The 27,960-nt window shown below is 31.9% G+C and overlaps 3 protein-coding genes across 3 annotated transcripts; 1 reads left to right on the plus strand and 2 right to left on the minus strand.

Annotated features, from left to right (window-relative positions):
* The first annotated feature begins 212 nt into the window (after positions 1–212).
* Positions 213–3,236, plus strand: LOC100803065 (auxin-induced protein AUX28-like). Its single transcript, NM_001254670.1, has 5 exons — positions 213–577; positions 1,503–1,729; positions 1,971–2,106; positions 2,624–2,685; positions 2,927–3,236. The coding sequence occupies exons 1-5, from the start codon at positions 294–296 to the stop codon at positions 2,962–2,964; spliced, it is 747 nt and encodes a 248-aa protein (NP_001241599.1). The 5' UTR covers positions 213–293; the 3' UTR covers positions 2,965–3,236.
* Positions 3,237–7,662: 4,426 nt separating this feature from the next.
* LOC100815170 (F-box/LRR-repeat protein 17) lies at positions 7,663–12,358 on the minus strand. Its single transcript, XM_003536872.5, has 11 exons — positions 11,629–12,358; positions 11,184–11,285; positions 10,349–10,493; positions 10,044–10,228; positions 9,507–9,611; positions 9,187–9,284; positions 8,885–9,102; positions 8,726–8,792; positions 8,524–8,609; positions 8,218–8,319; positions 7,663–7,946 (listed from the first exon to the last, which is right to left on the minus strand). Exons 1-11 carry the CDS (start codon positions 12,327–12,329, stop codon positions 7,881–7,883), a joined length of 1,875 nt encoding a protein of 624 aa, XP_003536920.2. The 5' UTR covers positions 12,330–12,358; the 3' UTR covers positions 7,663–7,880.
* A 10,087-nt stretch (positions 12,359–22,445) lies between these two features.
* LOC100810005 (glutathione reductase, chloroplastic) lies at positions 22,446–27,906 on the minus strand. Its single transcript, XM_003536789.5, has 11 exons — positions 27,496–27,906; positions 26,652–26,877; positions 26,262–26,540; positions 26,000–26,176; positions 25,435–25,488; positions 25,197–25,345; positions 24,662–24,725; positions 24,384–24,554; positions 24,156–24,293; positions 23,652–23,748; positions 22,446–22,765 (listed from the first exon to the last, which is right to left on the minus strand). Exons 1-10 carry the CDS (start codon positions 27,831–27,833, stop codon positions 23,707–23,709), a joined length of 1,638 nt encoding a protein of 545 aa, XP_003536837.1. The 5' UTR covers positions 27,834–27,906; the 3' UTR covers positions 22,446–22,765; positions 23,652–23,706.
* Between the last annotated feature and the right edge of the window lie 54 nt (positions 27,907–27,960).

A 27,960-nucleotide genomic window follows, 5' to 3' on the forward strand; every position in this document is an offset into this window, starting at 1 on the left:
CATTCCTCCACGTGGCACAAGCCCATTGCTCCCATGGACTCATTAAAATGACAAAGCACCCCATGCATCCTTGTATTAATGCCAACCTCACCCAAACTTTAAGGGCTCCCCCCCCCCCCCCCTCAACTCCAACGTAATAACGTGCCTGCCCCTATACCTCACCCCCACCCACTATTATTATTGTACTACAACACAATCAAGTCCCTGAATGCTTTTTAGAGAGAGAAAGAGTCATAATAAAGTGAAAGAAAAAGAAAAAGGAGAGTAGTGAAACAAGAAGAAAGGAGAAGAAGATGGTGTTTGAGGAAACTGAGCTGAGGCTTGGACTGAGACTAGGACTCCCTGGAAATGGAGCCGCGCCAACAACTGAAGCTGCTGCGGAATTAGGAGTGAGGAAGAGAGGGTTCTCTGAAACTGAAACCGATGAAACAACCTCCGTTGATTTGATGCTTAACCTCTCTCCCAAGGAAGCTTCTGCTGCTGCTACTACTGATGGAGCAGATCCACGTGAGAATCCAAAGACTTCGCCGAAGGAGAAGAATCTTCCTCTTCTCGATCCCGCAAAGCCTCCTGCCAAGTAAGTACTAGTTTAAAATAATTTAATACAGTAGCATACAAAAAATCAATAGACCAAGTTAAGCTTAGTGACGGAAACTGTTTTTTGTCACTAATTCTGAACTTACAAGAAAAATTGTGGCATTTTTTTCTTGCATATGCATGTGTAAAATTGAAAGAAAATGAATTGTCGTGGTAAATTTTCTATTTGCAATTACTTGATCTTGCATGGAATTAAACATATAAATGTAATTAAGGATAATATTGTGCTTATATTTATTATATGGCTAATTTGGGGTGCCCGAATGGAAAAGAGATAGAAATGGAAGCCAAAAGGATCGAAAGATCATGAGAAATAAAGAAGAAATTAATGACACAGACTGAAAAATAGATTCGTAAGAGAGAGAGACAACCAAGAATACTAAAACTCTAGATGCCTTCAGCTCTCGGATACCGTTTTTTTGCTAGAAATACGATCTACATGCCTTCAAATAGTTTGGGTAGCTAGTTATATATGTACGGATGATAATGCCAACAGTCTTATAGTTATATACTAATTCTATAAGTTTTCATTATATGTATCATATATGTATATCTTCTTTCGCGGACTGTTTAACATGCGATGTATGAAACAATTAAGCAAATCCATATCTATAGATGCTTATCTATTTCTATGTGTAAAGAAACAAATAGAAAATTGGATTAACAAATCCATAAAAAGAAACACAATTTTCCTTTATCCTCAGTCTTGATGTGCAGCCAAGTTATAAATTTCAAGGCTAATCAACTAGTTCTTCAAGGAAACTAATTAACTTCATGTGTGTGTAATTAATTTATTTAATTTTAGTTTCATTATATGCATAATTTCATCCCCAACCCCTCCAATTATGAAGTGAATCAAGTGATTTTACGAATATTAATGAATTAAAACAAAATGAACATTTTAGGGCGCAAGTGGTGGGATGGCCACCTGTAAGGTCTTTCCGGAAGAACATGTTTGCAGCCCAAAAGAGCAGCGGCGGAGAGGAAAGCGAGAAGAACAGCCCTAATGCAAGCTTTGTCAAAGTTAGCATGGATGGAGCACCTTACCTCCGCAAAGTTGACTTGAAGATGTACAAGAGTTACCCTGAGCTCTCTGATGCCTTGGGCAAAATGTTTAGCTCCTTCACCATTGGTAACTATAATTAATCCATAATTTACCATACATTAACTTTTTTTTATATAGAATTTAATGACTGATCATAACTTTTACGTATCAGTATCTAGTTTGTTTTCTCTTTAATATAACTACCAAAAGATATGGATCTTAAATTTGATTTTGTAGAAAGTTAACTAATGGTGTATGTGAATATAAAATTGAATCGTGCAGCTGATTCGATGGTATTAATTATTGGTGTGTTCTTGATATATTTAAGGAAATTGTGAATCCCAAGGCTTCAAGGATTTCATGAATGAGAGCAAGTTGATGGATCTTCTGAACAGCTCCGACTATGTCCCGACCTATGAAGACAGGGATGGCGACTGGATGCTTGTCGGTGATGTGCCATGGGAGTAATTTTTTTTTTTCTCCACTTGATGACCCGATCGAAATTATTTTGGTTGCAATAATTTGACCTTGTAATAGTTTCAATGAAAAAGAATATGGAACACAAAAGGCAGAAAAAAGAAGACAGGAGCTTGATATGCACATCACAATGTTACTTCAAAACTAGTCCTTATCCAAGAAACTTTGCGTAAAATATTATGCATGTTCTAAGGAAATCATGGGTTATCATCTTGATTTTTTTTTTATCATGTCCATGTGCATCAGAATAAGTACATCCTTTTATTGTGCTAACCAATTAGTGATGTTGTTTTGGTTAATTATTGGTACACCAAGAGTCATAAAAATATACAATATGTCTTTTGAGATGTCATTTTTTTTCCAAGATGACAATGAACACACAAACTATAGCATTGATAAACCATGGAAAATTTTCGAAACAGCCTCCCATATATTTAGAGTATCACCCCATTACTATGTAATTAGTTATATTAACATGAAATTTTTTTTCTTTATGTCAACCAGGATGTTTGTTGAATCATGCAAGCGTTTACGTATCATGAAAGGAAAGGAAGCTATTGGACTGGGTTAGTATCTTAATTTCTCTTACGTACTTAAACTTTTTCTAGTACTTTTTACATCAAAAAGGAAACCCTACTTATTAGCCATGATTCCATGTATAACTAATCCTTCCATTAAGTCATATGATGACCATTAACATGTTTAACATCCATGTTGGTAAGGGATTGTGCCGATTTAATTAATTCAAAGAAATTAAATTAACATGCATATTCTGAAAAGAAACTCGTTTAATTTATTGTGCTTCAGCACCAAGAGCCGTGGAGAAATGCAAGAACAGGAGCTAGACTAGTAGTAATTTCCAGTCCAAAACCTGCTCCATCATCGTTAGTGGTGCCCAGTAGATCGACTTAGCAACTGAAGAAGCAAGGTTAAGCTGCAGCAGACACAGATCGACAGAGCAGGGTGTTAAAAATATAGTTAATTAAATCTGTGTATCATTAATTATGGTTTGTTATGTAATATATATTTCAAACAAAGTTGTGAGATGTCTTAAGTATAAATTATGAACAGAAACGATATAATAACTCTAAATTATGTTGCAAGACTTTCTTATTTATTTACTTGTTGTGTGCTTGCATAATAATAAGTTTAATAATTTGCTTGTCTGTTGTAGTAGCTATATATTTTTCATTTTCTACTTTTCAAGTTGTCCTTTTTTTCTCTCCCCGTTATAATTGATTCCTTCTATATTAATCAAATTTTTTATTTGTGTAATATTAAAAATGTATTGCTTGGACGTTAGTTTTTTGTTTTAGGTATAGAAACCGAGTAGATAGTACTTGAAATGTTCCCTAAACATGATGGATTGGGGGACAGGATCATGTGCACGCTCAAAAATCATTTATGCATGCTCATTAATATAAGTTAACTTTATTATTCTTTTAATTTCATATTATATATATATATATATATATATATATATATATATATATATATATATAAACTATAACCATCTCTCTATATGAACTTACTTTTTCTTTTTATTGTGACACATTTAATAACATATCTCACATTATTTCTGTCTTCTTTTTATATTTCTCCTTATGTATAAAATTATTGTAAGAGTAAGAAGAAGATAGAATATTAATGTAAAATAAGATGGTTAATATATATGATGAAATGAGATAAAGAGAAAAAATAATGATAAATTATTATATAAATTTACTATATAAATGATATTATTCTAATTTAAAATATCTTACATTCACAAATATCAAAATTAAACCTGAAAACCACTTATAATTAGACATAAGAGGAAAAAAAAACTAGCTAGTTACAAAATTCAGTGACGAGAATTGCTTTCATCACTAATACAGGGGTCATAAAAATTTTGGTGCCAAAAGAGGAAAAATAAAATACGTAGAGTTAAAGAAAAAAAAAAAATATATATATATATATATATATATATTCGATACAAAAAAAAAGTTGATCCAGTGAAATAAGATAAGGTCTAATGACTTGAAAAATCATGTATCTAAGCCTTTATTTTCAATTATAAATGTAATTCTTTTCATAATATTTGTCTTTAAATTAATTTAAAGGTTTTATCTACTTTGAATTAGGATAACATTTTTCCCCTAAAATTCTTCCCATCAAAGAAAATTTTAATTTTTATTATCACTCCTGATTACGAAAACTCATTCATATTATTTTTTATTTTCCTAAATAAGTATTTCTCTCAAAAAAAATACTATCCTAAGTATAAATGATCTTTCACACACATACTTTTTAATGGAAAATTCGACCGGTGATGGCTAGTGTTTATGCTATATGATCATTCATTTCTCTTAAACACACATTTTTTAATGGAAAATTCGGGGATCGCTAGTGTATGTGCTATACATGGTTTAAAAAGTTAGTTCGATCCGGTCGGTTAGACCGGTCTAATCGGGATCCGATGGTATAATTAGACCGATTTGGTTATTGGACCGACCATGCATCTGATTCAAGACGACCCGATCAGACCTGACCAAATCCGACCGATTTGGGGTAAACTCGACGACTCGGATCGTTTTTTAAAATCCGTTTCGCATAAAAAAAAACAAAAAAAAAAACATTCCAAGAAAAACTCCATACTGGTATAATTATATTATTGAATTATTATTTACAGACTTGTATTATCAACTTTAATACTTCAATTGTTATTTTGGATTTTAAAATATAAATAAATTTTTCTTCATCAAATAATATTAATTAAATACTTATATTTATATATATATATATATATATATATATATATATATATATATATATAATTTTAAATTTTTTAATATATATAAAGTGAAATGCCAATTAGTGTCCATTTGCAGGAGGCACGTATCCCTTCACATTTGTATACTTCTATTACATTTAATTAGTAAATGAATCCCTAATATGTAATTTAATTTTCATTGTGCTACAAATAAGTATTGAGAATTTGAGATACGTGATGTAATAGTAACATTTTTCGCACTTTTAGGTAGGGTAAAGGATCTTCTGACCTTACAGTAGTGTTGTTAATGAGTCAATGTCACTGAATTAATGACTCTTTAACACAATAATGAGTCACCGTCGCCGAATTAATAACTATTTAATACGACAGTGATGTATTCTTCCGACAATTACTTTGCGAGAAAATATGCTTATATAACTTCAAATTGTTGCTTTCATTTCTACCTGATTACCAAACGCAGATTATTTTTATTTCAGAATATGTCATGAAAACTACTACTTGCCATGTCTGTTTGTGCAATGAAATAGCAATGTGATAGTCTGAACCACAATTGTTGCTTCACCATTTTGTGGAAGCTTGTTCAAATCCACTTTAACTTGCCAAGCTATTTAAGGAAACTTTGTGAATTTCACTAAAAGAAAATTCCTTTTCTCTTTATTAGGTACGTGGTGATTGAAAATAACGCACAGAAACTGGCCATTATCATATGGTTTGAGAAGCTATTAAAGTCACTATACTATAATACTATACTTCTCCATGGGAGCAACTGAGCAAGGGACACAAGGGCCTGCTTCTTTCACATGGAGAATTATTTCTTATGACATGTTCCAATTTAAAATCTTCAATTAAAATTAACGTAGATATAGTTTAAAATTACTATCTCAGTTTTATTTTATTGATCATTTTTGGAGAAAATTTTGGATAAATATCTAATTTAGTACTTAAAATTGTAAAGCTCAGTTTTATTTTATTGATCACTTTTGAAGAAAATCTTGGATAAATATCTAATTTAATCCTTAAAATTGTAAAGCTAACACTTAAGTCCCTAAATTATCAAAAAATAAAATTGTTCCTCAATTTATAAAAAGTGTAACAAATTCATCCCACCGTTAAATATCTCTGTTAACCCAAATGAGTGAATATACATGGCATTGTTGGACTTTTTTATAGTTAGAAATTTGTTAAGTGTGTTGTTGACTTGAATAAACTCAAATGTCATTAGGAATTTTGATGGACCAATTTGTTAGTATGGAGAAACATTTATTTTTTTTTACAGCTTAATGCCTCTTTGGAAAGGTTCTCAAGATGGGAAGTTTTCAATTAGTAATGCCTATTACTATTTATCCACTCCTAATGATCCCATTTCTGTTCCTGATAATTTACATTTTCCTAGTATCTGGAAGTGACAGGGACCTCAACGCATTAAGCCCTTCCTCTAGAAACTCATGCATGCTCGTCTTCTGACTAATGATCTTAGAGTTAAGAGACATATGACGAATGATAGCCTTTATCTGAGATGCAAGACTGATGATGAATCCATTATGCATACCCTTTGTGATTGTGAGGAAGTGTGGAATCAATTTATTCATTAGGATCAGTGGGCTAATTTTTTTAGCCTTGGTCTTCATGATTGGATTGCCTTTATCTTAAAGAGCAAAATCTCAAGGCCCCTGTCGGTTCCTAGTCATCCTTTTTTGGGATTATGGTGTATCACCTCTAGAATGATAGGAAAGGAAGAAGTCCTATGCTACAATCTGGCTTGATTTATCAGGTCTTAGCCCAAACCATTCAGGCGCATAAGTATCTCACCTCTTGTCATCTTTCTATCTTTGCTGATGGCACAAAGGATGAGACTACTATTTGGAAGCTTCCTCCTAATGGACCAGTGAAAATTAATATTGATGGATCTTCCTAGCCTGATTCGTACACGGGAGCCTATGGTGGGATCATTCATGATTTGAAAGGAAAGATTCTGAGCTATTTTTCCAAACGGCTAGGCTATTGTAGTGTTATCTTAGCAAAACTTTGGAGCTTGAAGTATGGTATCCAATCTGCCTTATCCAAAATGGATGTGCTTGAGGTTGTGCAAATGGTTGAAGGGATCAAGAATGCTCCTCAATCTTTGAGACCTTTAATCTTGGATATTAGGAGGATGCTTCTGGCACATGGGAGGCTTTATTCTCTTGTGCACATTAAGAGGGAAGCCAATTTTGCTGCTGACTAGCTGCTAAATTTGGCCGTCTAAGAAGTTGGACTTCCTTCCTTTTGGATGAATTACCTTGTGCTTCAACAGCTCCAGTTTCTGATGATGTTAAGAGAGTTGTTGCTATGCCTTAAGGCTCCCTAAGTTTTTTTTCGTGGTTTTTCCCTAGTACCGAAAAAAAAAACCAAAGCCACTAAAAACTCCTATAAAATTACATATCTCTTGTTTAGTTTGAAGACATGATTTTAATCGTGGTATTCACCACCTTCAAAGACTCTAAAATCATGCTATTTATCACCTTCAAAGACTCTGAATCATTATATCCATCACCTTCAAACACTTATCAAAATACCAATATTATAAATAATAAACTTAATCAAGCACTCAGACTAGCTTTTTTACTCCCTAATCTATCTAAAATAATACGAAGACTCTACTCATTTTACATCACATTTAGACGCCAATGTTATGACTCTAGCTCGTTTAACCTGTAATCTACTCCTGGATAATCTAATGTTAACACACGTAATGAGTTAGTGATTCATATTAGGGAATATCAACAATAACTGTTGAGAATCTCACACAACCATCCCCTTTACCCAATTGGAGGACCGACTATCAAAACCATAAGTAGAGTAGTGATGACTTTGAACCAAATAAAAAAATAAATATATCCCGCACCAATATTCCTACCAGATCACTTCTATTGATTGATAAAGATTAAAAAAAGAAATGAATTTTATATAAATTAAGAGTTCAATAAAAAAATGTGGAAGCAATTATTATCAGTCCAGAAGCACATTACAAAGCTGTCTCTCGATCTTTCTCCGTTTTTTTTCAGGTTCAGGGAACTGCAAATAAACAAAATTGAAAATAAAATCAGTGTGTGTAACAATGCAAAACATAGAACGAGTTAAGAAAACTATGCTATTTCTAAATCAAAATCTTCTTTTCTAAGGGGGGGATTGAAACAAACACCAATTCACTTAACAAGTATATGATCCTTCTGTATTATTGATGCACAACCTTACTTACTGTATGCCTAACACAGAAATAAATAGCTTCCTGGTGCTTTTAACACACAAGCCAAGAAAAGTTGTATAGTAAAACATGCTATATTACCTCTTCCTCACTAAGTAAATGTGGAACCCGAATCCTTTTGGAGCCATCAGGTAGACGTTTAGATTGTGAATGGTTTTCCATCTCAGCAGAAGCATCGTGGACCTGCAAACACATTAAGAACATATATCAGAACCGAAGAGGCCTGGAATCAAACCATTTAATTTAGGTAAAAGTAAATATGTTTATTCACAAACTGCAATTTTATAGCACCATCTATTTCTTCAGATCCAGTATCGATTCATGAAGCATACATCTCAGCAAATTAACTTATTATGGAAGAATTTATCTGGAGAATTGCTTTGTTACCTGACTTTGGATGGCCCCTATTAACATATCCTGACAACCAGATGCATGCACATTTTCCAAATTGGGGCACTGGAGCAACAGTCTCCCTGAACCAGTTAATTTAATGAAAATAATCAATCTTACAATTGTAAAGGAAATCTTGATGTGCTGAATTAAATTTTCACATGATAATTACTAAAGAACAGGAACATGAAATGATTACCTGGATGCAAATTTGAACAAGAATTCAGATTCAGATCAATGAGTCGTGGGCAGTTTAAGTATAGGGCCTACATATTAATTGAAAAGAAAATACAAGGATTAGAAGCCTTGGAAAGAATAGCATAAAGATCTTTACTCTTCAGTCTAATATAAAACTCACATCTAAGCCAGTGCAACCCCACAAACTGAGTTTCTTTAAACGGCTATGTTTGATGATTAGCTTTTGGTTTATTAGGTGTACATTAACGCCAGATGTCTTCTGCAAATTGCAGTTGTTTTCGTCAGCAGTTGGATTTTCCGTATTAGGATCACATATGGTCATGCCACAGTCCATAATTTCAAGGTGTGGCAACTGAAATGTAGCAAATTGAATACCACCTGAATCACATAACAGCAGATTAGAAAGCAGAAGCATAAGCTAGCATGAAAGTTTTGTAGATTAATTATGTAATAGGAGATTACTTGAAGTCACATTAGGGCAAAGAGCAAGCAGGAGTCTTGTCAAGGTATCAGGGAACACATTGCAAATCATACTAATGCCACTGTCACTAACACCAGATCTGTGACAAAAATTTATCTGTTATACATGATTTCTAAGGGATAAACAACAAAATTAAGAACAAAAATGCATACTTGAAATATAAATTGTTTTATTATAATTTCCATTATATTTGCAGGCAGCATTGAGTTTCATATATTCTTTTCTTGGTCCCCAAGGATACTACAATTTCAAGACTCCTATGAAAAATTTGATTGCAATTAGAATGGGTACAGATACATACCCACTGAGATCAAGCAATTCAAGATTTGGATAGCTTGAGGCAATGGCAGCAACAGATGCATCAGTGATTTCAGATCCAAGAACAAGAGAAAGCATTCGCAGCCCCCTTAATTGTATTAAAACAAAACTTCAGTAAGCTCATCATAAATAAAAACAACATTTACAATGATTATATAAAGGCATTCCCGTGGGATTTCAGATATAAATATTAAAGTCAGGAATAGAATTAAATTTGATTGTTTTCCAGTTATTCGTGTGTGTGCATGTGAGGGTGTATACATACTAATATTGTAGACATGTTATTTGTTTCATTTCCTTTCTTATGCACCATTTTCAGTGTGCTGTAGAAATTGGACTTGATCCTACTCAGTCTAATAAAATGTTGATGGTTATGAAACAATGAACTCATACAGATACAAAGTTCAAAGCATTGTAGATTGCAATCTTGAATTTCAAGGGAATCAATCTCAACATGAAGGGATATTGTCAATGATGGCTGAAAAAGTAGAGATTAAGATGCCAAAAACAAATGACAAACCTCAACTGAGCAGCTGTAAGAGCAAGCACAGCGGAGTGTGAAAGCCGTATCGAAGCTATATGTATGTTTTGCAATCTCGGGCAACTCCTTCCCAAACCTTCAATCATAGTTTTGAGATCCGTACTATCATTTTCTAGGCAAGAAAACTCCAAGGAAATCTCTCTCAACTGGGGACAATTAAATACCTACAATTTAACGCATCTGTTAGCAACTAGAGTTCACACAGAATGCCAAGCTCAACAGAATCAATTTAGTTATTGATCACATCATATAATAACATAGGAGAAAGAAAAGGCAATAATCACCATCTTAGAGAGAGAGTGCAGATCTGATAACCAGAGTGTAGAAAGACTAGATGAACAGAGGACAAAACCCCCCAGGTTAGAACAACCTTCCATCTTGAGGCTTTTGAGACTTTTTTTATCAGCAACAAATCGGCCTAATTCATCTCTGCATTTTCATAATTGAATATCAGATAAAGCTAAAAAGCAAAACACAGCATTCTTTGGCTAAACTTGAATATGCTTATCTAATCTCATATAAGCATAGAATGATGACAATTTGACTGCATAAAAGATTGAACAGAAATCAGATAACAAACTTCGAACTAATCTTCAAGAAATTAGTATTTGGTACAATAATTCTTAACAGAACTGCCAATATAGTTAATTTTATCCAAACAGAGAACAAAAACTATCTTCTGAAATATAAAGCTGCAATGGGACAAAAAAAAAGTTACATCACCAGCCAATAAACGCAGAGTAACAATCTATCACATGACAATGTGCCATCAAGACTTCAACCACATACAATCTGATATAGAGTAAAAATAACTCACATTCACCCCATAGAACAATGTCAAATACACCAAAATTCTGAAACCTTAGGAGGAATCATTAAATCACTGGCATTAAATGGTTCAACACCGCACAATGGTCATGTTGTGCACTTGTTTAAAATCATACCATTCATAAATTGCATAATCAGGTACTCAATTACTGAAAAACTTAATTCTCCATAGAAAATTAGAAACTAGAAAAAAATGTTTAAAAATTAAAAAGAGAATCAAGTACAATTCTCCATAAAAAATTAGAAACTAGAAAAAAAACGTTTAAAAATTAAAAAGATAACAAGTAATACCCATTGATCCGAATGATTGCAGCATCAAACGTCAAGATCTTCATACACTCAAGATTAGGGCACGAGAAGGCAATGCAAGCCAACATAGTTGAATCAAAATCACTGCAACGCAATAACAGGTTAGATTCATACAAGAAAAAAAAAACCTGCATATTAATAAATTGGCAATGCAATCCCAATCTCATTCCCATTCCCAAAATCCAATCCTTTTATTTTTTGGTGCCCTAGTTATCTAGCATCGAGATTCGAGACTAATCTTTCAAGGCATGGAAAATCCATTCAAGGGGTTAAATTTACCACATGTTTAAGATACCACCCGATATTGGTATCGTTTTCATGTTGTCTGTATCATTTTTATAAAAATCATCAAACAATTTCTGAACAATTCATATCATTTTTACTCATCATTGTTCAATCAAAACAATATCGCAGATCTAGATCCTACCTCTCCATTCTAAGCGAGAGTCTCACAATCCCAGGGCACTTTTGCAACATCGAGGCAACAAATCTGACAGGAACGTTAGCTGGAACCCTAATTTTCAATTCCTCCACCGCTCTCCACAGCCTCTTCGTCGTATCCCTCCATCCCTTGCAAACCTTTGCGGCGGACAACAGCCCCGGCGGTGGCAGCCTCCTCATCACTTCCCACATGAGACTCGCCGGCAGTCCCCCCGCATCGGCGTCCAGATCCAGATCCGGATTGGTCTCATCGAACACATCGGAATCCACTTTTTCATCTGGTTCGTACCGATCGACAACAAGAGCAGGTTCATCGAAATCATCGAACGACAACGCGCGACCGAGATTCGACGGAGACTGTCGGAGACTTGGCACAGCGGACGAGGAAGGTAAGGAGACAATGGAGAGGGACGAATCGGGAGTTGCCGCGGCGGTGGAGGCGGGAGTTTTTACGGTGCAGTTGTGGCCCTTCTTCGGGAGGCCGCAGCGGCCGCAGTTGTAACTGCCGCGCTTCTTGCCGCGCTTGGCGGCATCGGAGGCGTCTCCGCCGTGGGGGGCTGAGAGAGCGGCCACGATATGGGAATGATCCATAGTGTGTGGGAGAAAGGTTTGAGATTGGAGGATGTACCAAGGGATATATAAGAACCCGCGCGGGAGACTTGGCGCGCTTCTTTTTGGTGATTTCATTTGTTTTCTTTTTTTTTTTTTAAATGAGTCGGGTTTATATAATAAATACTAGACAGTTAGTACCCGGGTAAATTTTAAGGGTTTTTCTATTACAGATAAAATAAAATTATATTAATAAATTTATTAGTTTATAAAAAATTATTTTTTATTTAATTTAATTAAAACTAATATGTTATTAAAAAATGGATTTAACATTATTACAAATATTATATTTTTAGAATTTAGAGTTTCAAGAAATTTTGTATTTTTTAAAACTAATAAATTTAAAGTTTCAATATATAATAATAAAATTTTATATTTTTATTTTAGTCTATTTCCTCTTTATTCAATTATCGGGTACAACAATATTTTAAAATTACTTTAAATAAATTATTAAAATATATATTATGCAAGTTTTTTCTAGCTATATATACTATATAGGTTAAACCTTAACAATTAAAATTAATAGGTGTACCATAATTATATAATTTTTAAAATGTTTTGTGCATGCAAAGTAAAACATTAAAATTACTTTAATTAAAATATTCAAATTAAATTATATGAGGTTTTAAATTATTACAAAAATAAAATATATTTATTCACGTAAAATGATTAAGTTAACAAACAACTCAAAAAAAATAAAAAAAATAAAAGATGCAGTGTTATCAATCCACCCATAGCACAATAATTGAAATTCTAGAACCTCATATCCCAAAATAAGGCCAGAGCTTTCAAACACTTTATCGCGCTCTTTCCACACTTTACCCCTCATTACACTCATCCTGCACTGTGACATGCAAAACATTGCATGTGAGAAATGAGGCCTCTCGAAAGTACAAACATGACAGAACTATAGAAATAGAAATAGAATTGCCACGAAAGGGAGAACCCAGTGAGATGAAGTGAATCAAAAATATCAAAATGCGAAGAATTGTACTGTACTTTTCTTGAAAAGTAATTAAATTGAGGGAGAAAGAGAATGGGGAAATGTGTTTTACATGGTAATTTGGAAGGAAAAAAATGAGAAGGGGAGTCTCCTTTTTCAAGATTGTATGAGAGGATGAGAGGGACCAGAATAATGTGTTTAGTGGGATAGTCTAGGTATAAAAAATGAGGAGGGGAGTGCATTAGTGTAAAGGGGAGTGAATATAGCTATTCCCTAACATTTTACTTAAGATGAGAAACAAGAGATCTTTTTTTTGTTAACATGCACCGCCATGCAAATTAGTAGACAAATTAGACATTAGTTCAAGGCCTAAAAAAATATATTTTTTAAGTTCTTACAAATTTTTTATTATTAACTATTAACAAATTTTAACTGATCAAAATAAAATAATTTAGAATCTCCCTCTTCCCTAAAAATTAGTCAATCAATATCATTTTTTTAAAAATTAACCAATATAACAATTAATGTCATTTAAAGTATTTTATTTATCCTAAAAAAGTAAATCTCTATTAACTTTTCTTTAACACGTCTCAATTTTCTAACTAACGTATATCACTCTCCATACTCCATTCTTCACGTTTTTTCATCTCCTCATCTTCTCTTCATAAAAAAAAAATCTATTCTTCTCCTTCCCTTGAATGAAACCTATTGTCTATTGATCAAACTTTGTCTCCACGGCTTAACCTCTCTGGATTTGACATCGTTTGGATTCTGAATGCCTATAAACCGCATATATCCTGGCATCCTGCATACGGAGCCTTTCATCTCCATCCTAGTGGATTGGTGAAACAATTCATTTCACGGGCATGACTCTAGGTACGCAGCAATACAACACGTATCACGTAGCATCCTTACGCCTAACACAACATCTAAATAACAAAATCTCTGTTTGTTTCCAATTCCAGGTTCTATCGTGTTATTTATCGATCATCATTTTCTATATTTATTTTAGAGTTTAGTTTATTTAGATTTCTTTAATATTTAGTTAATTTTTTATTTTGATTATTTACAAAAGAAAATGTCAAATAGAAAGTATGAATCTGGTTATAAAAAATTTAAGAAAAAATGAAAAATTGAAAAGCTAATTGAATCTCAACGTGGTGCCCTTGATAAATTTGTTATTATTCATAAAAATGACGCAAAAGCAAGTCCAATAGGTGAAAATGTAATAGAACAACCACTAATACATCATACTGACAATAAGGAAAATGTTATAGAACAATCACCTATAGATAATACTGATTTTGTAACTAAAAAAGCTAGAAGATTAATATAAAAATTGATATTTTATATAATATACTAAGTCTCTTTAAAATTCTTATAAAGAAAAGACCTCTTTAATATTTTCGTCTTAGGCCCCAAAATGTCTATACACGATCTAGTTAACATGGATAGATTTTTTTTCTAACATGTGAAACATTTTTGCAATGTAAAAATTAATAATATTTTTTATTAGTGGGTATAAAACTTATATATTTTAGTTATTTTACTCTTGGATTAGTATTGTAAGTGAAAAAGATCTCAATTTAAGTATTTAATATAACTGTGTATATGTGACTTAAACTTAATAATATTACTGTAATGTCAAGATAATTTTGTATGTCACTTGTACATTAATCTAGCTTAAATAAATTTCTATATCACACATATCTAAAATTTCACCAATAATTAAGTATGAAATGAAAAAATATTTAAGAGAAAGAATAATGAATGTATTTTGTCCTTTATAGATGATATTATTGATAAATCAATTATTATAATATTAACATAATTGAAGAATTAATAAAATGTATCAATTTTCAAATAAGTTCGACAGAAATAACTTATAATGTTACTTATATTTTGTTACACATAATTTATAAGTATGTCACATTTTCCATATCATCTAGAATGTCCATGTTTCTAATTATTATATAGGAAGAAAACTATAAGTTGCTTCTAAAACATTTTATTTTTAACCATAACTTCACCAAAAAATATTAATAATTTATATAAATTTTTTAATAATAAATACACATAATTCCCTAAAATCATTATTGCTTATAACAAAAAATTTATAATAAATTATAAATTAATAAAAAAAATGTGATATAAATATTATATTTTAAATTAATATATGTATAATATTTACATAAATATGTGCAACACATCATGATTAGAAAACATTTTTAAAAACTATGAAACACATTTTTGGGGAGATACAATGGATACACATGGTCCACAATGAATTATGTGTTTTAACAAATCATCTACGAGTCTAAACCACGCATGCATTTGAATGTGATGGAACCCCAAACTCTCCCCACCCCATTTCTATTCCACCCTCTTCCACCACACTGAAGACTTCCAAGAGTAGCATGTTATCAACAAGGGCAACCATACTCTTCGAATAGGGAAGAAATTATTTTAACCCTTACCAATGGTGACACCGACAAGTTCACAACGACGATATCATAAATGATCTTGCTTATCAAATGTCTAAATTATTTTAATTCTATTATTACCTATAGACAAATAAGTCAAATACAGTACAATTACATGATAAAAACTTGACTTGATTACTAAAAACTGCAGTAGAATATTTCATGAGACAAATCTTAACCATTAAATTTAATGCAAATAATAGATATGGTGGTCATTGAAAACTAGATTACCATGACAGCTTAAATTCATTGGTTTTCACTATAAAAAAAAAAAAAAAACTTAAATTCATTGGTCCACCGTAGCCCAGGTCATTTTTAACCAAAAACTTAAACTTTCACATGAAAGTAAGGAAAAGTTTCTAACTATCAATAAATGATCATTTCTTCAATGAGTCACAACTTCAAACACGTGCATACACATTAATTATAATAACTTGATTCAATCATTCTAAAAAAACAAAATGTCTTAATCTCATTCACTACCATAAAAATCTGTCAAATTAATATACTAATAAATAATGGTTATTCATGGAGATTTCATTTTTATTTATTACAAAATCTCAAATGGTTTCATTTCTTCTCTCCGTGTTATAATTATATAAACATGATTCAAGGACATAAATCAATCATATGTGTAAGTGCGTTTGACAAAATAAATTATGAGTTACAAAGGACCTTCCAGCATATGTGTTTGTGATAGGTTCGACCAAAACAGAATGTTGATGGACAACGTGTATATGGTCTTGAAAGTAAATAAGATATTCATACATGTTTTCGGGTAAATATATAATATAAAAATGAGAATTAGATAAACAGGATATTATTGTGTTATAATATAATGAATAGAAAATAGTTAATATTTCTCCATGTTTTCATTTTAGAAAAAATTAACCATATTTATTGATGATTTAATATATATTTTGATAAATTATTGTCAATCTCGTCTCGGACATTTTTTGGGGCCGGAACAAAAATTAAAAAAAGGACCCCTAAACAACGGAAATATATTTCATAAATAATTCGTCAACAAAAAATTTCATGAATTTATAAATTTAACCATAAAAAAATAATACACAAAATTTTTATATATTAAAAAGTTCACCAAAATAAAGTTAATATTTTTTTATATTTTTTAAAAGTTGTGGACACCCTCAAAATGGGGGTTCTAAGCTATTGATCGCCTTACACGTGTCCGGGACGATATTGATTATTGCCATTAATAAAAAAAATTATAAAATTAGAGACCTTCTTTACCTTTTCCCCTTTACACTAATTATTTGTATATCTTGATTTTATACTTCTTTTTTATGTAACATGCATCTTGAAAAGTCTCACACTTATTTCATAGGAATCTTTTTGTTGTGAGCCTCTAATTAGGTCATTTGTCTTTGTCAAAACAATATTATAACCTTAAAATATATATTTTTTAATTCCGCTCATCGGTTATGTTTTGAGAAAAAATATTAATTACTAAATAATTCATGCAATTTAGAAAAGTTGTATCCTTTGAAAAATAACTAATAACAAAGGGAAGGAGTTATCCTTTGAGTGAAATATCATGTTTTGAATTTAAGATTCCCTAGTTGACTTTACACTTATTTGATAAACATAGTCACCCCATAGTTTTTTTTTAACATATTTAGTTTCACAATGTCAAGTAAAAAACAAGTGATGCAAAAGAAACATGGAAGCTTGTAGTTAGAATTACAACCCTTTGTTGTATCCATACCCCCTAAAACCAGGGTTGATTGAAATGGTCTTGATGATGGATGCAAATGTATCATTAATTTTTTCATGCTAGCTTTTGACTCAAATATACATTTTTCATGCAAATGTATCATTATTTTTTTTCATGCTACCTTCTCATCTAAATGAGACTTTTTCTCAAATTTATATGTCCTTTCTTTTATTTTTTTCACTGAATTTGATAATTTTTATAAGACTATTTTCATGATGTCTTTTACATTAATTATTTTTTTACCAAAATATCTTTAATTACTTTACGATAAATGTATTATTTCTCTTACAAGGATTGAGGAGGAAGAGTAACATGTTAATTAAATATAAAGTAATTATGTGAAAAGAGAGACATGATGACGGTAAGTAGTTATAAAAAAATATTAAAAAAATAATATAAATTGTTAACAAATTTAATGTTATAAATTAAATTAATCAATTTTTTTAAAACATATGAATTAGTTAATAAAGTTTTATATTCAGAGAAAAAGTTAGTATTGGTTATCTATGTGGAAGCTATTCACCTTGTTGCATTTTACATAAGTTAGGGGCACGAGATACAAGCGGTGGTAAAAAAAAAAATCTTGAGTTGGTGACATGAAAGTCAAAGCACAAAGAAAATAATACCTATGTCATGTTGAATTTTAATGTATTGTGCAATGAATTAATGACAATATATGACCTGTGAGACTCTAACCATCTGTTCAAGTTGTAATTCACAAGCAGTACCAACCCACAACAACAATAAGATCTTCTTGAAATGCCTATGTATGTGTGTCAATTTAAGAAGTTTAATGACATAGTTAGTTGTAATTCGCCTATTGATTTGTTAGGAGATAAAGTTTAGATATTGCTCATTATTTTATATTTTAATTCACATATAATAAGCATAAAATCCTAATATGCATAAAAAATTATTCGTACAAATGTGGTTGGAGCTTTACATGAAATTAGACATTTCTAGCCTAACTCAAATATATAGAAGTTGGTTTTGGGTCTTCTTATTTATTTAGTAGGTTCAATTTTGGGTCTTCTAAATAAACAAGTGATCAACTTTTTTTTTAACATATACATTGTATAATATTTTAGTAATAAATTAATTATTTATATTCAACAGATGTACAAAAGCAATGAAAATAAGTTTAAATGCCTAAACCTTGATCCAAACAAAGAAAAGGACACATTTCAATTTTTTCAGAACAAAAAATGTACTAAAAATTTTATAGAAACAGATTTTTAATATTTTCATATTTTAGGATGAAAATTATATTTTAATTATCTATTTATGATCTATTAAAAATTCATAAAAAAATTATTGCATCCATGATCCTTTTATTAAAAATCATCTAATTTATCCATTAATAACTTTTGTGTAGATGTAGATAAATATCTACAATATTTTTATTGTTGCTGATGATTTGATACAAAGTAGTTCTGATCAATCTTCATCAAATAAACTATAAGTACATATAAGATGGATATTTTCCTCTTTACATAATTTATTTTATATTTAAGAATTAACTAAAATTTAAATTTTAGACCATTTGATTAAGAAACAAACTTATGTCAAAAGGTAGGATAGATATCTAATATATCCTTAAAATTATTTTTAAAACACAAAAAATTATTAATAGACAAGACACCGAGTGCTTGTTTACTCAAAATAATATATATATATATATATATATATATATATATATATATATATATATATATATATATATATATATATAATTCAATGAGTTGAATAGATAAAAATCACTATAAGGAACATCAAGGACGGTTGTATCATCAAAGTTGCAGGTTGTTGGAGCAACCATGTACCATGTTCCTTCAATTGTGACAGTGACGGAGAACTGAACTGTTGTGATTTGCACACACCATTCCCTGCAAATGAACTGAATCAGATCTCATTTCCCTTTGTGCATGCATTCATTACCATCACAGCACACACCATATTTTGCTCAATAATTTGTTAATTTTACTAATTAATTTAGTATTCACCGAATATATATTAATTATTCTGAACAATGTTTGGCATGTGTTTAATTATTTCCACATAAATAGCATCTTTTAAATAATAGCATTTTCTTGATTAGTTGCTCTTTTTCTGAAGTACTAGTATTACTTTTAAATTAGAGTAACAGGTTTGGAAAAAGAATAAAATTTATTTCCATTTGTTTGCAAACAATTGTAAGCTTAAGCTTAAGTAAGTAAAAATATATAGGTGAGATTCAAGGCATTAAGATTTTGTAAAGCGATAAGAGAAAGTTGATTGGGGTATTATAGACGAATTGAGACCAAGAAAAATCTAATGGAATGCACAAGTTTAAACCGTTAACAGTTTTACTCATTTATTCAACTAGTTCCTAGAGAAAGATTTTCATCAAGTGAAACTAATTTTGGACAACTTTAAGAAAATTGAAGTCACGCTGAAGAATCGAAGGCAAAGTTTTCCACGAAATCCTTAACCATTTGTGCTGATGATCATAAAATTTAGTGTAGTTTTGCAAGAGTTTTGTTGGTATTATTTTCAATTAAAATTGAATATCACTTATAAATAAACAGCATCAATATCTTTATTGAGCATGATATTAAGATGAAACTTTGATTTTATTGAAAAACACTTAATTATATATACATATACACACACACATATATATATATATATATATATATATATATATATATTTTATTGAAAAACACTTAATTATATATACATATACACACACACATATATATATATATATATATATATATATATATATATATATATATAAAGTTTTGTCCTTGTGGAAAGTCAAAGCCATGCTAAAATTTAAGATTGAAATCAATTATCTGTCTTTTTCTCTATGTCCCTCATTTCTGAAAAAGAAACAACATTAATTTTTTTATTGATATAAGAAAAACATATTTCTTTGGTGTTATTTTTCTTCTGCTGAAGTTTTATCTTTTTAGTTAGGGTAAAAGGGAAAAGAATCAACTTTGATTCCATTTGTTTTTACACCTAAAGTAGAAAAAATAGTAATATATTTTTACACCTAAGGTCACGACTCACGATGAGGTCCTGAAATTTGTTTAATTTGTCACCGTCACACGTCTCGAGTGGGTGGCAAACCTCATGGATTTCCTCAAACCAATCTCATCAAACGGCGTCCCCTGCCCCGATCACATCGTCAAGGTTGAATCAAGGTTCTTGGAAGAGAGTTGCAGTTATGAGGGATAGTAGGGATGTTCCGATTTCGGTGATGTCGTTTTCGGGGTCGAGGTTGGAGTGAAGGTGTTGAGGGTGGTGAACATGCATGACGTGGTGCCTAAGGCGCTGGGGGTTCTGTTTAACGAGCACTTGCCGCCGACAGTGATGAAGGTGGCGGAGGGACTGCCGTGGAGTTAATTTTATAAGAATCAAAACATTATTTAAGCTTCTTTTTTTTTTATTCTGTCATTGCCTTTATTCTTTAATGCAAATTAGAATACTTATTGATATCATTCTCGGTCGATCACATGTCTACTCTTCATTTATTTGCTACTAGACAAAGTAACCGACTAATTAAGGGTTGTTTGAGAAAATAAGTTAATTATATGTTTGATGAATAAATATTTATTCCTAAGTTAATTTCATAACCAAACAAAAAATATAGTTAAATTCTTTTCATAATAAGTTGTAAGTTATTTTTATATGTTATTCTCAAGAGCGTATTGAAATATTCTCAAGAGAAATGATGTGTTTGTTTTTTTTTTAATTTGATAATTTATTTTTTAGAAAATACATTTTAATTTTTTTATCTTTTTGAATTGGTTCAAGATGATTCTTTCATCCATTTGAAATTAACGTCATACATATAATAAAAATATTGATAACTAAAAATCACCACAAAATATAAGTTATTTTCTCCCTCAATTTTCTCATCTTCTTCCCCTCTTCTCCTTTCTGTCATTTCGTCTCCAACTTAACAACATATATAAAAAATTCATAATACTAATCACGGCTACAATCCAAAACAAGAATAAATGGTCTCAAAATGATAAAAAAACTAACATTAATTTGACGAATAATATACATCTTTTGTATCATACAATAACTGTTATATCATGACTTTCCTATCAATTCTTTATAGCCAAGAACATGAGGTGCTCCTTTTTCATTTTTAATATTTTTTTTATCAATTAATGTTAGTAGTTAATTGTTAATTTTTTATTAGTGTGAAAAATCAAACTGACCATCTTTCACTTTTTCTCTTCTTTTTTCCACAAGTTAATCTTATAACTCATTCATATTTTAGTACATATTACCACATTGGGCCATTGCATGCACATTAATTTACACAATGCGAAATTAAGGCGGCTAATGCAAATCCTTTGGAGTAAGTTATTTGAAAGAAAAAAAAACTTTTTAAAGTGAATTTTTAAAAGATTTTTTCTTAAGCAAATATTACTTCTGGGAAATAATCTAATTCTAAACAAGACTTGTTATAAAGGGAGACATACATATAACAAAGGAACATCAAAGTGCAAACACCAAAGTCCTCATAAGAAAAAAGGTGTAACACCAAAGTTAATTGGCAAGCGGCCCTATGTTTCATGCATGATAGCAATAGGGAACTGAATTATATACCGTAGCGATTTGCACATCATTAATCCCCTGCATAGTTACTGAATCAGATCTCACTTCCCTTTACGCTCTCATTATATACCACTTACAATATTATGTTGCCATTAATATGTTGATTTTACTAATTAATTTATCATTCACTGACCATTTTTTTTTTAATCATTATGTAACCAAAAACATTCTTTGACTTACGGAATTAAAATAAAAACGGAATAACATTAAGAGAATAACACCCTAAGGCTATTTTATAATTTAACTACCCCTTAATTTGATTTCTTTTTGGCATATTTGAGCCCTATCCTATCATTCTGTGCACCACCAAGGATGGATAAATTTTGCAGCTGGAAATTGCAGATACAGAGATGAACAACGTTATATATATTAGAAAAGAAAAATATTTTTCATGCTGACCATTGCTGTTTGTCTCAATTCCAACTAGTTCAAATTCGATAGAGATTATTTAAAATCAAAGTCCCACACGGAATTTCCTTTTATTTCTGTACATGAAAGGACTGGCAAGTTAAATTACAAATGGCAAACAATGGCACCAAAAATTCCACTCGCCCTTACCAGGCTCCCCAACTCTGATAATTACACTGCAAGACTTGAGAAGTATGACACACGACCTCAATGAGATATTCCATGTATTGCTCTGAAAACTCAGTTGCGGAAGATTGTTCTGAATGTCTTCCCAACAATTTGACAACCACGCTAAATTCAGTGACAACCCGCCAGGTAACTGAAATTACATATCATTTCGTAATTTTGTGATATTATGACACTGTTAATATTAGAACAGAACAATAATTAATAATGTGATGTGAGGGCAGAAACACAGAAAAGTTGCAGAGGTAAATATCAGATCTACCAGCTTCAAAAAACTTTTCCCCTGCCTCATTGAGCTAAGAGTTTCATTCATACAAGCAAGCAAACACAACTCCCTCCATTTCTCTACCTATCATCTTATAGAAGAAAATTGCTTCTTTATTTATCCATTTAGAAGTTCAAGATACAAATTATTAACTATTCTTTACAATTAAGCCCTCATATCTCCTGATATAAAGAAGGCCTTATATCTACCTAATTCTTTAATATTTTACAATTTACATACTAATTATAGATGAGATAAACAAAAAAATGTTGCTATAAAATGATGATATTAATTACATTTCTTAATGTGTTATCTTTCTAAGTAAACAGATAAAAAGAAACAAAAAAAATGACAAAAGGGTAATGTAGAGGGGGAGGGGAGTAAAACTGTAAAAGGTTTCAAATGAACACAATGCCCTGTGCTCAAGGAGAACAAATGAATCACACAACAGCTATGATTGACCATGGAAAAAGCTACGAGTGCGTTTCTAGATCAGTAATAAACAAACCTCTTAATAAAAATTTGGTATCCTATGCAGGACTAGAATTGTATTTTCTTTTATACTTTATCATGCAGATGCAGAGTGTCAGATGTATTATCTATATATAATTAAATGGCAATACTGCACCCACAAAATATTAATATCTACTGATATATTAAAATATCGAAGTCCTTAGTCACCATTAAAAAATTAAATGCAGTATGTGCCTAAGTAAAAATTGTATTCTTTTAAGAAACAGAACTCCATCCTTACCTTGAGGCACCAGCTGGTTTCTTCAAGTATAACAATTGAAGCAGTGTAATGCTGTTTAAACCCCTGCTGCAGTTTTTGCTTCAGAACCCGACTTTCCCTGTTATGTATATATTAAAAAGAACAACTATTACTCATACACAAGTTTATTATACAAATTTACAAAACTAGTGGTTTGAAATTAGAAAGTGTGCACGTATTATCAATGATGAACATTATAGACTTTCAGCCCAAATGAATGAGTGTCACGTTGCTAGGACCTAGGTGGGGAAATACAACAGCCAGGCTGTTGATTTGATTGAAAATCGTGCATACATGCCAAGCACAGGGCAACCCAAGCTATGTTTTATTTTGTTGTTTTTCAATAAATCTGGTGCCCTTCAATTCCCAGGATCAAAGTAAGGATAGTTGATGTATTTTATTAGTCATTACCACTTAAATCATCAAATGCAGGATTTTATAGACAAGTTATCAATTAAAGACACAAGCTGAGAATCATTGACTTACCTCAGACGATTCACTCTTTCGAATCTTCCTAGTAGGTGTCCTCATGGTAACAAATTCCTCAGCGGCACTTGGGTGAATGCCTACAGTGGCATCAAAGTCAGCCTTGGTCAAGCGAGCTTTAAGAGCAACTGCAAACCCCTGGGTATCAAGCAGATGTATAACAAATGAATTGAAAACTCATGTATCATTATCAAAGCAATACAGAGCAGCTGTAGCAACTCTAAAAACCTGCACAATTTCAGGAGCATCGTCTCCACACATATGCAAACCTAGAACTTCGTTTGTTTTTGCACAGACTACTAATTTCATAAAAACACGGTCTGGAAGCCCAGAGAGAGTAGCTTTCAGTGGCCTAAAATTTGCAGTGAAGATGTCAATATCTCCATATTGTTGTACAGCCTGTGCAAATCACCAAAATGTTAGCAAAACATTAATCTGCACAATTCATTAAAATATTTGGAAGACCATTTGAAAGCATTAGAATCAGACACTCATAATTCTCTCACCTGTTCCTCAGTAAGACCAACTTGTCCAATTGGTGGTTGAGAAAATACAGCAGAAGGAACAGCTCTAGATAATGAGGAATATAACAGAATCAGTTGGGAGGCTATGAATTACTAAAACACAGCAGAGTATAAGCTACGATGAGTACCATCCAATTTCATGGGCATGTTCCGGAATATGAGTGATTATTAACATTAGGGTAACAGAAAGCTAGAGCATAAATATATGCACTAACAAATGATTAAAGAGATGATTTACTAGCAAGACTGTTTGAAACTTTTCCATAATTTCTGTATTATTGAATAATGGGTGAAATCCTGTGGGTCCCAGTATCATTATACAAACCTATATTTTATACAAACCTTATAAGCAATCCTTATTGTCACAGGATATCTTTCCCCCCTATCAGTTATTTTAACAATTGATTATCAATGATATTTGTTTAAGAAACTCATCTGTACTCCAGCTTAATGCGAATAAAAAGTTAAAACTAAACTTTAGTTCAGCATGATGCATAATGCATTATGTATATAATACCTATAATCAGGTTTTGTTGGGTTATCCTGAAACAGTGTTTTTACTAATGCCCCTCCCTCCATCAAAGCAACTGGGGTGAGATTTATCCTGTTTGTAACATCTCCAACTGCCCAAATTGAAGGAACTGATGTTTGAGAGTATTCATCAACCTGGGTTGAAGAAGAGTTTTAGGAAGTATAAGTGAGACCAAGATCATACGAATATATATTAAATAAAACCAATGATAAGCTTAAACTACCTCTATAGCTCCATCTTTAGCTATTTTCACACCAACAGACTCCAGGCCTAAGTTCTGCAGTAAAATTGCAGTTCATAAATATACTCACTATGTTTTTATCTCTTTCTGTTCCATGTATAAAAATAAGAAGACAGTTGCAAAGAAGAAATTTAACTAAATATTTTAAGAACATGCAACCCTTAAGGAAACTAAGACAAATAAGAAGCATGTGCAAAATACAGAAATTAGTATGTGACATCAGCACAGATTTATTCAAAGAAAATTAGGCATGCAACTGAATTTGTAATGTTTGAGGAGAGACATTTTAAGTGAAGTGTACTTAGGGAAGATATAGGCACTTAATAGAATATATAAAACAATACTTAACAAACCATTTCTATTGATCTATTCATTAATGTAAATTGTTAACATGAGTTTTCAATTGAAAGTCAATATCGGTAAGGCCAATTGAATGCCTCACTTCTAAATCATTTTCTAAGCTAAAAATTTTCATTGTCAACACAGATTTATAATATTTCAAACAGATAACTACAGAAAAGTAAAACAATATAATTGAAAATAATACCTGAGTATTAGGTCTGCGTCCTGTAGCAAACATAATATGAGAGAAACCATCCACTGTACCTTTGTTGGTCTTTAAAGAGAATGAGCCATCAGCTGACTTTGTGATAGCTTGGGGAGACTCCTCGGTATGGAATTCAATACCTCTTACAGACATTTGTTCTGAAACAAAATCTCTAATCTGCAGACATAGTTCACAATTTGAATGTGAAGAAAGTTCATTAAGCTGTAAAAATGCAATATTTGTATCATCCATGGTTGCATACCTCTTCATCAAATCCCCGCAAAACCTTCTTTTGCCGTATAAATACATGAACCTCGCTTTTCAAACCATTAAAGATACCAGCAAACTCCAAGGCAATGTAACCACCACCCACAATGGCTATTTTCTCAGGTTTTGTTGGTAAATCAAGGGCAGCATCTGAATCTATTGCATATTCATTCCCAGGAATATCAGGAATGAAGGGGCGACCTCCAACGGTAACTAAAATGTGTTTGGCTGAATATAGCTTTCCATTAACATCAACTGTGTGAGGATCTATAATCTGCAGGTTCCAAAAGCATCATCACCTTAAATAAAATAAATAACTTAATCTTTTAATTCATATCTAGAAAGCTATAAGCTACTTGGAAATGGATCCAGAGCATCATTCAACCTTCCCATGGCCTTCAATCAGCTTGACCCCAGCATTGTTCAAAATATTCTTGTAGATGCCAGTAAGACGCTGCAACTCAGCATTTTTATTAGCTATCAAACTACTCCAATCATGCTTGGGCTCACTGTCATATCTCCATCCAAAACCATTACTTTCTTCAAATTCATGAGAAAATTTAGAAGCATAAACCAGCAACTTCTTTGGCACACATCCTCGTATTACACAGCTGCAAGGTAAAGACAAAAAATGACAAGTTAAAAAAAAAAATAGGGATGCTATTAGAAAGGAACAAAAACTGAACAGCACGATCAATGAACACAGTGAGAAGGCCCTAATACAGGAAAAATTAACAACTGGAAAAGCTAAGTTGTAAACATTTATTCATATAAAAACCATTATCGGTTGAATTCAAGACTCATTCATTCTAATGCTAGCAGAAATACACTAATGCCCTGTTTAGATAAATTTCCCAATAAACACTCATAGGATAAGAAAATAAGAAGAAAAATGAATTAAACTTCGCCAATTAGTTAAAATTAATTTATCCATAATCAGCTTCTAGAGAAGCTAAATGATAGAGCTTCTACAAAATTAGCTTACTGCATAAACTAATTTGAAAGAAGCTTAATTCATTGTCCTTCTCTTATAAGTGCTTATTTTTATTACGTTTCATTAAAAGACAATCACATATCTAGCACTGTAGCTTGTTGAAAAAGCTTGGTTAGCCTGAACCCTACCGAACCAGTCTTCAGAAACACGAAACACTGTTTCACTGGCCTCCACAGTGACAAACCCTAGTTCAATAAAAAGTGAAATTGGAAAACATTGAAAATCAGAAACTCACGTTCCGCCGACGCCTCCGGTGGTTTCGGAGGAGATAGTGGAGAAAGGAAGCTCGCAGATGGCGACGGAAGCGCCGTAGTTGGCAGCGAAGCGAGCGGCTCGGACGCCGCCGCTGCCGGCGCCGATGGTGAAGAGGTCGAAGTCGTAGTGTGCGGGGACGGCATCGGCGCCGTTTTGGGATTCGGCGCGGACGGCGAAGGTGCGGCGGCGCGTGGAGAGAGAGAGGAGGGATTTGGGGAGAGGGAGAGAGAGAAGGGAGGGACGAGATAGAGGAAGCGCTTTGGCGAAGAAGAGAGTGTTGAGAGAGAGAGATGGCGAAACGGAGAGCGATGTCGCCATTGTTTTTGTTTACCCCCGCTTTGCTTGCCAATATGCAAATTTTTCTCTACCGAATATCGCTTTATTCTTTTCACTTTTTTAAATAGGAAACCCTAAATATGTGGTTTTTATTTAAGAATCATATACC

This window comes from Glycine max, chromosome 10 (assembly GCF_000004515.6).
Source record: "Glycine max cultivar Williams 82 chromosome 10, Glycine_max_v4.0, whole genome shotgun sequence".
Classification (NCBI taxonomy): domain Eukaryota; kingdom Viridiplantae; phylum Streptophyta; class Magnoliopsida; order Fabales; family Fabaceae; genus Glycine; species Glycine max.

Excerpts from the sequence above, each read along its gene's own strand:
- LOC100803065 (NM_001254670.1), top strand. The coding sequence starts at position 294 with ATGGTGTTTGAGGAAACTGAGCTGAGGCTTGGACTGAGACTAGGACTC. Across the intron at positions 578-1,502 it reads CCCGCAAAGCCTCCTGCCAA|GGCGCAAGTGGTGGGATGGC; the intron begins GTAAGTACTAGT and ends TGAACATTTTAG. Across the intron at positions 2,107-2,623 it reads GTCGGTGATGTGCCATGGGA|GATGTTTGTTGAATCATGCA; the intron begins GTAATTTTTTTT and ends TATGTCAACCAG.
- LOC100815170 (XM_003536872.5), bottom strand. The coding sequence starts at position 12,329 with ATGAAATCACCAAAAAGAAGCGCGCCAAGTCTCCCGCGCGGGTTCTTA. Across the intron at positions 8,610-8,725 it reads TTGTTCAAATTTGCATCCAG|GGAGACTGTTGCTCCAGTGC; the intron begins GTAATCATTTCA and ends TAACTGGTTCAG. Across the intron at positions 8,320-8,523 it reads TAGGGGCCATCCAAAGTCAG|GTCCACGATGCTTCTGCTGA; the intron begins GTAACAAAGCAA and ends ATGTGTTTGCAG.
- LOC100810005 (XM_003536789.5), bottom strand. The coding sequence starts at position 27,833 with ATGGCGACATCGCTCTCCGTTTCGCCATCTCTCTCTCTCAACACTCTC. Across the intron at positions 26,541-26,651 it reads TGATTGAAGGCCATGGGAAG|ATTATAGATCCTCACACAGT; the intron begins GTTGAATGATGC and ends TGGAACCTGCAG. Across the intron at positions 23,749-24,155 it reads GAAAGAGTGAATCGTCTGAG|GGAAAGTCGGGTTCTGAAGC; the intron begins GTAAGTCAATGA and ends TATACATAACAG.